This window comes from Tetrao urogallus (genome assembly GCF_951394365.1).
Source record: "Tetrao urogallus genome assembly, chromosome: 2".
NCBI classification, from domain to species: domain Eukaryota; kingdom Metazoa; phylum Chordata; class Aves; order Galliformes; family Phasianidae; genus Tetrao; species Tetrao urogallus.
The window spans coordinates 94765919-94778881 of NC_136814.1; the positions used below are offsets into that span (position 1 = coordinate 94765919).

The 12963-nt window shown below is 39.0% G+C and overlaps 1 protein-coding gene across 1 annotated transcript in view; it reads right to left on the bottom strand.

Moving 5' to 3' along the window:
- MBOAT2 (membrane bound glycerophospholipid O-acyltransferase 2) overlaps positions 1-12963 on the bottom strand; it is a gene marked incomplete at both ends in the record, with an annotated part of 83399 nt that overhangs the window by 11169 nt on the left and 59267 nt on the right. The window contains 2 exons of the mRNA XM_079532830.1: positions 4127-4310; positions 5105-5159. Coding sequence (XP_079388956.1) covers positions 4127-4310; positions 5105-5159 — 239 coding nt within the window. The remainder of the gene's footprint in view (positions 1-4126; positions 4311-5104; positions 5160-12963) is intronic.

Genomic DNA, 12963 nt, shown 5'->3' on the forward strand with positions numbered 1-12963 from the left:
ATGACGTGACACACAGTAAGTACTGTTCTCCCTTTTGTCCATTGCCACTGCTTGTCCATCTTTACACACTCTGTATCATCAACCCAAAATGCACTGGTACCTCTCTGCAGGTTTTCAATTAAATCATGGAGGTGAAAGCCCTTCTTTGAAGGAACAGCAGCAGGTTCCCAATGAAATTCATTTTAAGAAAGAACAGTGAACTCATGTAGACATACCTTTGAAAAATAAACCCTGAGGTTCTCAATCTGTAGTTGCAGAACTTGTATGTACCATAGCAGGATGGTGTTTTTATTTACTTAAATGATGTATTTCTACTATTTTATATCCATTTATAATTTTTTAGCAGCAACATTAAAGTACAGGAAAAAGGATAATAACATCCAGAAGCAGCATGGCATGTTACTTAATGGCTTTTTTTGTTTGTGTTTTTGTTTTTTAACCAGTACTACTTCACATATATAATTACAATCCCAGAACCCCAACCAAGCCTGCTGACACCACTCCCAGGCATAGGGAGGCACACTGAAGTCCTCAGCAAACAACACTGGACGTAATCTTCTACAAGGACTGGGAGCTGCAGGTCCAGGCCTGCTTTAAGCAGCCCTTCTGAAGGACAGTCCAAATACAGGCTGCACTGCAACAAAGCAGTCCTGCCTTTTCTCCTCACCTTGGCTACACGTTTTTGCTCTTTTCCTTCTGGGGGGGGTCAGATTCAGGAAGCAAATGAAGAGAAATACCAGTCCTTGGGGTATTTGCCTTGTTTTGTTTTTATTTACTTATTTTGACAAACTAGCTTTGCATGGGATCAACCTCTCGAATCAGATCACTGTGCCATGAAACGCTCACCAGCACTCTGTGACAGGTACACAACTCAGAAGCCACTGCCACAAGTTGATACTTGGGTTGGACTCAACAGATCATTACATTCTAGCCTGAGGCTTGGCTTGCTTAGAGCACTCAAATTTTGAATAATCTTACACGCAAACAGGAATCCACACCTGACACCACAGTTAGTGCAATTGCCATTTGGTTATTCTTTGCCAAAGCATAAACAGGGTTCCACACTGACAGGAGGATTGGTCAGTCTCTACAGGATGAAGAAACTAATTCTAAGAAGTCTGAAATTTTGTTTCATTCGCCCTCCGAACTTTTCAGTGCATCAAGTCAAAAAGTAAAACTCACTTATTGTGGAATAACTCAGAAACTACAGTCCAAAGTAATTGTTCTGCTCATGAACTGCTAGAACAGAAGCTGCAGGATGGGTCCCTTTCACCTCATGTGAAGTAGAATACACAATTTATTTTTCATCAAGAAGGAAGAAGAGCCTGGCTCATTTGGCTCTGATGAACAAAAATTAGGCATACCTGTATGAAAAATATGAAATATGGATAATATTGTGAAGGGAAAAAAACTTATTTAGGCTAGGAGAGTGCCAAGGCAAAAACAAATGTGCATTAATTGGTTGGGAATGCAAGTAGGTTGAAAGCTGGATTCCTGACTAGCGAAAGGAGTTCAGGAACAGCTTTCTAATTGAAGCAATAAACGCTGAGTGCACGTAGATGTATCGCTGCATGGAGAAGTACTGTGCATATGAATACAAACAAGAAGTATAAAAGGTGCTTTAGGCCTTATCTGAATATTTTTTTCTTCTTGGCTGATAAAAAATAAGGATTTCAGTATAATACTGAACTACGTTAAAGTGCATCATTTTGTGCAGGATAGCACCTCAGTTAAAAATTACATGTAATTAACCCAGAACTTTCTTAATTTATAGGAAGAGTCTATAGAATATGCAAGAAAGCAGATATCTGCTGACAGGCATCTCGTATGTTAAGGGTAGCCATAATAAAAAGAAACTTACAAAGACAGATATTAATTTCTGAGAGTTGACACCACTTTGAGCACCAACAATTGATAGCTTGCAAAAAGGCACAATAGGAGGGACATAAGAAATGAGTTTTAATATGCTGATTCGATTCATTTAACATGCAATGAACACAGCAAAAATACTAAACCTAGTTGGTATCATGCAATCGACACACAGGAGAGGGGAGGAGGCCAGCACAAACTACTTCTGTTATATAAATTATATTTAACAAGAAGCTTATTGTAAACTCAACTGAAGGATTTTTTTTTCACTTAGTACATTAACATTTGCCAATCCCCATTACACTTCATTTTTCTGAGTTACCTAACAATTTACACTGACATTAAAGGTAACGTGAGAATCTAGGCACAAATTTAAGACATTAACATGAAGTTAATGGGATTTAAACGTTCTTCTTCTAGAACAAAACAATGAATTGTTTGATTGATGCAGCAAATGCAGTGAACAAATTATATCATCCACATTTCTCCAAAAGCACAGAATACTCTCTGGTGCTATAAAACACAGCCAGATTTCTCTAATGCCAGTTGGGAGATGAAGTATCAACAGCAGAGTCAACTTCTCTTTTATTTTTTATGTCAAAATCTAACACAGCATAAATTGCAAAAAACATCAAGCAATTTGAGAGCAATACACTTTAGCAAAAACTGCTTACCTGAAAGAAGAATCTGTTATAGTTTTACTTTTGTTTGTATTGACTTTATTTGGGTCACTAGAAAGATTATGTGGTAAAAAGCTATGAAGCCCAACTAGGCAAACAGCAGATGCATGTTCAGAAGTCCTGATACCAGCAGATTGGGTTAGGTCTATTTATCTTACTTCATAATATTTTTCTTCAGAAATAGGAGCTTAGTACATAAGATAAAAGATTGTTTAAAAACCAAGAGTTTGCAACCTAGCCCATACGACACACAAGTGCAGGCTATGGACAGACTATGAAGTGCCAGTCTATGCAAGCAAGTCTCATTTGTCCTTCTCCCTTCTTGACGACTTCCTCAACAGCACACTTGCATCAGCTTGCCAACATGCAGAGCAGGTTAAAATATTATCATTCTCCAGCCACTTGTTTATATTTCTGTGGTGCAACTTACAACAACCACATAAGATTGGTAGAACAGAATGTGCAAAATGTCCTCACCCACATTCAAAGAATGGAAGTGGCTGGAGATGACAACTGATTGAGAAGCACTTAAGTGTTCTATTCGCTAGGGGACGGAATCCTCCAGCTAGCAGGATGTGATGAGCAGCTGTGGGAATGCCTTCATCTGCTCTAGCAACTGCTAGCAAAGACAAGCAGGAAACAAGTAATTGTTCCTGGAGTCAGTGAAAGCCATTAATGCAAAGTGCTCCAGTTGACTCCGTAATAATTCTGTTTTTTATACGTAATACTAATCATCTTAGACACAAACGTAAAAGATAGACACACTCCTATTTAAGAACATATGAAGAGAGTGGTAATATTCAGTACCCTCAACATTAAACTCTTTGGATTAAATAAGAAAAGGAACAAGCTCTGGGAGCTTTTAATTCAGACCATGCAATCTCTTCAGTAAGGTAGGATCAAATGGATTTTCTTCTGCACGTATGTATTCTCTTTTCCAATAGAAGAACAGAGAGAAAAGCAATACACTGTATGGATGGCTAGCCATGCAGCTATCACTAGTATACTAGCATACTATGTTTTACTACATCTTCAGATGAAGGCAAAAAATAACATTGAGCTTCAGCACCTCTCTACACAAATAAAAGCAGGAAAAATTGTTTCCATGATTGTTTTTCTACTTAATGCATGTGAATGTTTGCTGCTTGCTCCATGCAGAGCAGAAAACATTAGAAAACAATAGAATTTGAGAACTTTCATAAAACTTTGCTGAAATTGTTAAGTCTCATCCACTTTCAAAAGACAAGACATACAGTATGTCTTTACTGCACGCAGTGTACACTTTGAAGAAAACATGCATTAACTGCTTCATCTAAAGATGGCTTTTTACCATATAGGCTTGTTAGGAAGCACCAATTTCATTTGCTTTTGTCCACAAGATCCAGACTGGAAACCATGGAGAAAACCTAGCTTAAAAAGAAAGTATTTAACTTTCTGAACAGAGAACTGTACTGTTGATGAATGAACTCCAGATACAGCTCAGCAGTTATGCCTGTAAACAAACAGTGCAAACCAAGCTTTTCATGCAATGATTACATCAGCATCAGCACTGCAAGAGTCAGAGTCATACATCTTACATTTGGAGAAGGATCCGTTTGTTCATATTTTGTATCTTCCTTCCCATTTGCTTCAGACTGTTGCAGTTGGTATGATCTGCCTTCAATGAAAGTAATATAGTCTTTGTAAGAGCATAACGGGCCTGCCAGGATACCCATGAAATTACAGTTGTAACTTAAATATTCCAGTAGACTTGGCATGCGTCTGTAATTCAAAGACAAGCAGCTTGTGAGATGGAATGTGTAGTTCCACAGAATTTCCACAGCAGGAGAAGTCATACTGCATGTCATTGCTTACTCTAATTGCAGTAAAACCCAAATGCAGAAAAGCAGTTTGTGCATATTTTGTAATCACAACGTAAAATACTCTAAACATAGCATCGCTTTCCAATCCATACTGAGCATTTTCAGAATGATGTCTTTAACTCTTGTGACTTCGTCCTCGACCTGACGCTGAACCTGGGGAAGAAGGTGGAAGGGTGTTTCCCTGAAGTGCTTGTTCAATTGTTTATGTTTTCCTTTTTCCTCAATAACCGAGTCAGTAAACAAAGGTTTGTGTTAGCTGGCAACAACCTAAATTGAGGAAAATTCCTCAAGTCAAGACTGTTTAGGCCAGGACAACATAATATTAGCAAGTCTCCTGAATAGAGAAAGGAAAACAGGTAAGTTAAATGCTGAAAAACAGAAACAAGTATTCCTTTGCCAACTACTTTATATGTGTACTAAATGTTAACTAGTCTCCTGTCTGGATGTAATTTGCATATGACGCATAGAACTTAGCTTTTACACTGTAGAAAAATATTCCATAGTGATATTTTGCAGAATAGATGCCTGTAATTAAGTTACAAACATAAAATGCATGGATCTGTTTTAGCCGAGTTCGTAAACGCTCAATCCTGAACAAGAGCTGTTGCATTTCTGCACAGCATTAATAAAGCACACAAACCATCAGCTTCTTCCTGCCACCAAAACCAGACTCTCAGATCACTGAAACACTACCTTACAGCCAAACACCTCTGCGATGGTGTCAAATCTTCATTTTTTCGAAACATACCTAGAAAAGAGCACAGAGAAAAGGAAAAATAAAGAAAAGCTTAAACGACACTTATTAATTAGTACTGGCTTTACTCAGTAGAGCAACCCTCATGCTGCAGTATAATCTTTTTCTTTATGTCCTCAAGTAACTTCAGAAGTATTATGTCACATAATATTTTAGTTGGAATTGGATCAATCATTTCTTACTGTTGACAAAATTACAAACTTATATATCCTCAGTTATATCCAACAGTGTTCAAACCTGAAACCACATGGATTTCATGACTGCATTAAGAAGGCTTGTAATAAGTGGTGGAAAACACAGTTCCCTCACATTTCTTCAGGTTTCAAAGTCTGCAGGTTTCAGAACCCTTTACTCCCTGTCTGGGAAGTTAAAATCCAATCCCCATTAACACAGCAGTAACCCAGGGTCATACACCTCTGATATGTAATATGAACACAGCCTAAGACAGATTTATGCTGCTCAAAGCCCAATGCAGACCTTTAAAAGGTACCTCCGTGCTGTAAGTAAGGACTACAAACAAGGTCCAGTGAATCAGGCACAACAGGCAAGAGTCCCTGCCCAGAACCCGGAGCCCTGCCAGCAGCCAGGGGCAGGCCAAGGCTACATTCAGCAGCAAGGCTGGATTTATGTTCTTGCAGTACCCAGCACTTTGCTGGCCTACTCCTGAAAAGCAATTTGCAGAATTCGTATTGCTGTAGAAGTGAGTAGAACCTTCAACACTTGAAATAATTACAAAATACACAAGTCCAAGGGTGGGGGCACAGAAGAAGCTGAGCTCCTTCCTTCAGACAGGCCTGGTTTAGAGCAGCCAGCAGCGCCTGCCGAAATGGCTGCTTCAGCTCCTCCTGCAGGTCTGCCTCTAGCTCAGACAGCAGCATGTGCATCCATCTCTGCTGTTCACATCGGCAAGTTTCCTTAGTGACTGCAAGCATTCACTTATTTTATAAAACATAACTTCCTAAGGGAAATTAAGCTTATGGAATCCCTCTTCAATTACATTCCTTCCTAGCGGTTCCTAAACCCAAAAGCCAATCTCCATCCCAGTTTAATGAAAGTGTAGAGGTAACACAGATATTACAACACACTGTGTAAAAATAAGTGATTATATGGACTATATAGAAGGAAAGATCCTCCTTCACTCACAGAAAGATTGCCTTCAAAGCCTGCCCCTTGATGCCATCAAATCCATGGAAACGAGCCCTTACATTTGATCTAAGCATAAGGAAAGTTTCAAATGGAGTCTGCTTTCTAGTTAGATATCTAAATCAGTCAAGTTTGAGACACACACAAAGAGAAAAAAAAGGGGAGGGGGTGGGGGGAGAGGAGGAAGTGATATCAAACCTCACTCAATTCTATGACTCTTGGAAATACTTCTTATCTGAAGGGAAGATAGCCTGTTGTCTTCATTTGATTCTAGGAACTATGACATACAGATACTTAGGTCTTAAAAACTGCATTTGTCTTTCAAGCTGAGATGGATACAGCAAATAGGTATCTCCTACAACCTGAAGAATACCTTCTTCATTCCTCATCTTCACAGCCGAAAGTCAACCTCCTTCATCCAGACCCAAGGAAAGAAACTGAAGGACAAAGCACTGCCCATGACTTCAGGCATTTTCTCTTCCCCACCATTACACTGTCCTATCTTCTCAGTACTACAGCCCAAGTTTTATCTACAGTTAAAAGTGTTTTAAAAATAGTTGTAGAAGCTTTCTGAATAGTTCTTTAACCTTTAAGGCCACAACATAACAGGTCTCAGGTACTAAATCCTGGTAGATAGCTTTCTCCTCGAGTCAGGAGGAAGCAGTGACCAAGTGTGTCCAAATTAACTTTAACAAGGAGGGACTAAAGACAGGTGATTAGCCTAATAAAAGATTTCACGCCACTGATGTGTTCCAAAATAAGGGAAAAAACTCAAATAGAAGAATCTAATCAGTGAAATATGACCTGTACTTTTGGAGAGCTAGAGGTTAAGGAGTTGGCATATTTAAAATAGGTTCAAGTATATCCATATACATATGTGTGGAGTTGCTTTCCCCCTACATAATGTGGCAGGCAATACGCCTGTCTCAAGCATGCAGTGTACAAGGAAGCCTCCATGATTTTTTCACTCCAACCACCAGCCTCTCAGAGGTCGGTGCCTTTCCCCTGATGCTTTTTCACATCTTCTCAGTGCCTGTGTCACACTCTTGCAAGCTTTCAGAAAGGCACTGCAGACTTCTTTTAATTGATAGAAAATACACATAGGAAAGGGGAAAAGATGCTTTTAAAACCTCTTCAGGGTGAGGACTTTGAAGAATTATCAAGTCCAACCTTATCTAAACTAAGATAAATGCGTTCAATGCTTTTGAGGCAGTGTATTTGCCCATGGGGACAGAGGCCCCAGATCATAGCTGTTCCCTACCTGCTACACGCTGGAGATAAAGACACCTCATTTCATCAGTATGCCACTGTAGGGAATTTATGAATTTTTCTAACTTTCCTCTAGGGATGATGAGAAATGTTTTCTCCTGTTCTAAAGCAGCATACTTCTGCAATGGTTGCATCTTCTAGTTGCTACCAAATCACACAGTGGGGATTAGAGGAAATGGGTTTTATCGAACATTTGTGAGAGAAGTGAAATTATCTGGCCTTTCAGCAGCTACAACTCAGTTTTCTCATCTGTAAAGAAATAAGCCTGCGTTCCTTCTGTGCACAAGAATTTTGTAAATCGCTGCTACCAAAAATTATCTCCATTGATCTAGATCATGAGGAAGTTGCATCTGTTCATTCCTCTTCAGGAGATCAAACCATAAAGGTAAATCACCATCTTTGGGTATATACCAATATCCTTCCCCACAGGTTTTATTAAAGGCTGTTATGGTACTATCAGGCTTTCTCACTACAACAGCACAATATTTACCATTATATCTTGGTATTAACCCAGCTTAGTAGTTAATCTGCTTGAGTCTACCCACTTTTACATTTGCATGAAAAACTGGCTATTAAGTAACTCATTTATAATGCTTAAATAAATATGATATTAACTAAGAATACTTAAACATGAAGATCGTATCACAAGCCCTGTTGAAACCACAGCAAGATTTGAGGTTCAGAAGTGGATCACCTGAGTTTAAATGCACTCTGTTAATGCAATATGTGAAGGCCTGAAGAAGACACAGACTTTCCATAACAGTTTTAGTTGTTACCAGCACGCTGGCAGCAAATAGACACGGGTATCAGCTAATTAAGATTGCAGAGAAATTACAAAAAAAAAAGCAAAAAAAAAATCAGAAATTTTGACATAATCAAACATGGGCCCCAAACAACACAAGTCTTAGGAGCTGAGAAATACAATGTAATTCCATAAAACTTTAATGGCATGTAGAGTAATTAAAGTGATTCGGTAGCAGCTACAATAGCTATGCTGTCACTAACACAAGAGGGAGCACTTTAAAAAAGGATGTACAAAATATAGACCAAGAGGCAACTGACAGAGAGAAGCTCTAAGACTCCTGAAGAAAGCATTGCAATTAAAATTAACCAATCAAAACAACAACAACAAATGAAACACCATACCACCACAGCATTCCTGCTGAATATGGGAAGTGTTTGCCTTTGAGAAAAGGAGAAGGCAAAGCATCAAGTTAACTGAAAATCAAGATGGAATGTTTGCATCAATCTAAGCATGAAGCATTCCTCAATACTTTTGCAGCATTACGTTATCTGAGCACAGCTAATAAAGCCAGCACTGCTATCAGAATAGCAGGTACTGCAATTTGGATGGGATTGCTCATTAGATGTGAATGAACATGAAATTTGCCTTTTTTTCTTTCAAATTACTTTGCTTAATAACCACCCCAAGTGTGTGGTGCACTGCTTTGACGGTAAGAAGGTGATAGCAAAAGATAATTAAGACCACTGCAACTAACATAGTAACATGTAAGTTTCTCCAGTATTACTTTTCTTCTTCCTTATCTCTTTTTCCTGTGTGTTTCATCCACTCATTAAGATATCATCTCCTGAGGGACCACATGGAACAAAGAATAGACTTCCACAATTTTGGGACGAAAATAAACTTTAATAGCCAATTTGCAAATCTACAACACTATACAGTAGTACAACAGCAATATGAGGAGAAACAGCATCAAACAATCCTCCTGTTGTCCTCATATGCAGCTGCTGGAGCAAAATAAATGTGGGAGACCCAAAACACTGCTGTAAGACTAGCACATAACTATATCTCTTGATGCATGATTGAAAAAGAAAAGGCAGAGCTTAAAAAAATTCAAACAAAATAAAACAGAAATACCTTATCAGCTGCATATTCAGTGTACTCTATCTCCTTTTAGCTCTCACAGTAAATGCAGTGCTGTAACAGATCAGTATCAATGTCTGCTCTATTGCTTTTAAAAATGGAGGGCGCCAGATCCATCAGGACATAATAATTACAGAAAAGCAAGCTGTGTTCCTGAAACAGTGCACTTAAGCATTAGTAACTACGGAGTTGAAAACCAAGGCATGAGTGATAGCAGAAGGGTGTCTAAAGGAACAGCAAAGTTTATTTTCTGGTGGTCAGAAAGCACGTGAGAGATAAGCCTCCAGGAACCAAGAAGCTGACAGAAGAGCATTATGCTTCTGGTTTCTTACCTGTGTCCAGCCAGTTTTCTGGACAAATGCAACACAGCAATATGGAGGAAATTTGGAAGAATTACATCTGCCTTACTATACGACTATTACATATAAGAAGTGACTGTTTATGGCTTTTGTTTTTTTTAATCTTCAATTTAGTTTAAGTTAGAGAAATGAGGTTGGAAGAAGCCATGAACATGTTTGCCCATTTAAATAGCGAATGTCCAGCCTAATATTCCCAGATTTTGGTGACCAAATCTCTTGGTGCTTTAAAAATAAGTATGTTGTGAGCTCCAGAACTTCCTTGGGTTATGAATGTGAACAATTGAAGAGACTCTTTGTTTAACTGGCACTGGCGTTAAAAACAAGCTGTCAAAGCACATACAGGTTAGTGAGATTAGATGTTGATACGGGTCCTTCCTTCCCGTAAAGATCTCCCAGCTCCTGAAGAATGGCAGTAAAATGAGTGATACTCATCTGCGGGTATGTGGGTTGTGAGCCAAAGAGGGGGAGCTCCGTGTGTGTGATAGCATCCTCCAGCCCAAGCTGGTCTGTCTTTGTTAGGCTGGGACTAAGACTGAGTCCTGCTGCACCCTAGCTCCTCTGAGGAGGAGTTTGGAAAGCAAGGGGGTCCACTCAGAACCTCATGACTCAACAAAAAGGGCTTCTGGATGATTTCCTTTGATCCTGTCCTCTATGCAGAGAATAACCAAGTGTACCTCGCCATCAAAGCTTGTTAAACAGCTATCTGACTTATCATTAAACTTTGTTAAACCAACTTCTATCAAAAAAATATATTGTTGCCATCTCAAAATAGAAGAGTTAAGCAGTGATTATATCTTTCTCCTTTGATCAACTTTTTGCACATTATAATTGCAAAAACTTCTCTATTTAACAGCATCTTCTAGCTGGAAAATTCTCATGCAAGTAAAATTCTTCATTTTTAGCTTTCTGAAACTAACTGCAGCCAATCAGCCTATTTCTGGAATAGCTGCAGTGCACCTTTCCTTCTCCAAAACATGCCAGTTTTAAATTCGATGAAGAGGTACTTCATTCAGAAAAGTTCCCTTCTTTATCCCTTTAACTCTGTCAGCAGTCTAACATTACACAAATAAATCTAAATCTTGCCAGAAAGAATGAATATGGACAAAAGCAGTCTCTGAACTTTTCTCTCTCTGAACAAAAACTTCTCTGCCTTTAAAATATGTGTGATAGTCAGCAAGAAATACAAATATAACATACTATTTAACTTTGTTAGTGTTCATTTAAGTAGCAGGAGCATGTAAGAAGACAAGAATTACCAAGGGCTTATCTTTAAAACACAAAAGGCACAGACTAAATTTATGTAGGTGTAAATTTCTGACCCATGCAACCTTCTGAAAAGCTAGCATTACAGATCAAACCCAAATTGTTCCTATGAAACTTGCATACAATTTTCCTCTTGTAAAAGTCCACAATAAATGCACAGAGTTGTAACTTACAGAACTATTTATTTACAGAAGTGCTGGTGTTCAACTTGGGATCAAGGATATTCACTAAGAGCAGACAGAGTCTTTATTATGCAGTGTGAGTGAGTGCCCTTACACCCAATTCTTTCCAAGATCTTCAAATGTAATACTGAAACCAGCTGAACACAGTGAGCAGGCTGCCAGGAAAAGATCAAGTGCAGGAGACTTGCCTTTACCACAAAACCAACCTAACCACAGCTATAGCCCTGACATTTACTAAGATCTTCCAATGCAGCAACATGTCTGATTTTTTATTTTCATTACTTTTCCTTGGATATACTGGTAAAAATCAAGGAGAGGGCAAAAAAACCCAAAAAGTAATTGGTGATGAATTTAGCCAAGCTGAGGTGGCTAAAGGCTCAGCGTGCCATTAATTAATCTGTACAGTGATTTTCAACATTTCCTCCTCGTTAAGCCGTACGTCTCTTAAAATATTTTCCAGTGGAAGCAAGGATCTTTGTATAGTGAACAAAAGCCCATTGGCAGCAGGCTTCTTTTCATTGTTTTCTCTTGACAGATCCCTTGCAGGCTGTGCATGCTTAAAAATCATTGATTTAATACAACCTCAGTCTCCCTTGTACATGTTTTTTTAATCATCTCCTGAGATAAGACTCAAAGATGCTCCTGAATTTACACTGGTCTCATCATGCTGCCACTGTGCTCTTAGCTGTGATCATCCAACTCAAGAACTCTGACAACTGCAAATGCAACCAGAGAGAGAGCTTTCCACTGTATTCCCACAAGCTGACAGAGATTCTAAAGGATCTCTGATGTGGAGTCAGTAGGGAAAAAATTTCATGATAGATACACAGAATTCAACTTATCTCAAACAAATTCAGACTTCAAATAATCTGGACTTTCTAGTAAAATACAGGTGGTAAGTGTTAATTTAAGGACACCTCAGAACAGAAAGGACATTGAGGTGCTGGAGCAGGTCCAAAGAAGAGCAACAAGGCTTGGGAAAGGCTTGGAGAATATGCCCTGCAAGGAGAGACTGAAGGAACTGGGACTGTTTAATCTGGGGAAAAAGAGGCTGAGGGGAAACGTTATTGCTCTCTCCCAGTATCTGAAAGGTGCTTACAGCGAGAGTGGGGCTGGTCTCTTCTCAGTGGTGACAGGACAAGGGGAAATGGCCATAAGTTGTGCCAGGGTAAGTTTAGGTTGGATATCAGGAAACACTTCTTTACAGAAAGGGTTGTTAAGCACTGGAATAGGCTCCCCAGGGAGGTGGTTGAGTCACTGTCCCTGGATGTGTTTTAAAACCGTTTGGATGTGGTGCTCAGGGACATGATTTAGCAGAGGGTTGTGAGAGTTAGGGTAGTACAGTTAGGTCATGGTTGGACTTGATGATCTTTAAGGTCTTTTCCAACCTGAGCAATTCTATGATTCTATGATTCTAAGTAGGTAAAAAAATCTTGCGCAGTTCATAGTTAAAGAACAAAGCTGACTAAATGAAACATTTGTTTCAAGACCATCAGAAACACTCCCATGCTTGCCCTATAACTCAACTCCACTACTTGTGCAGGTATCTGGAAATCTGGAATAGCTCATTCCTTTAGCAAAATAATAGGAGGAAGCATTTACTTTTGATAATAGAATTATTACTGCTTCAGAATAAGCTGTTTCCTCTAACCTGGGCACTCTGTACTCTGATTTTAGCTTGCAAAACTAATACTTGC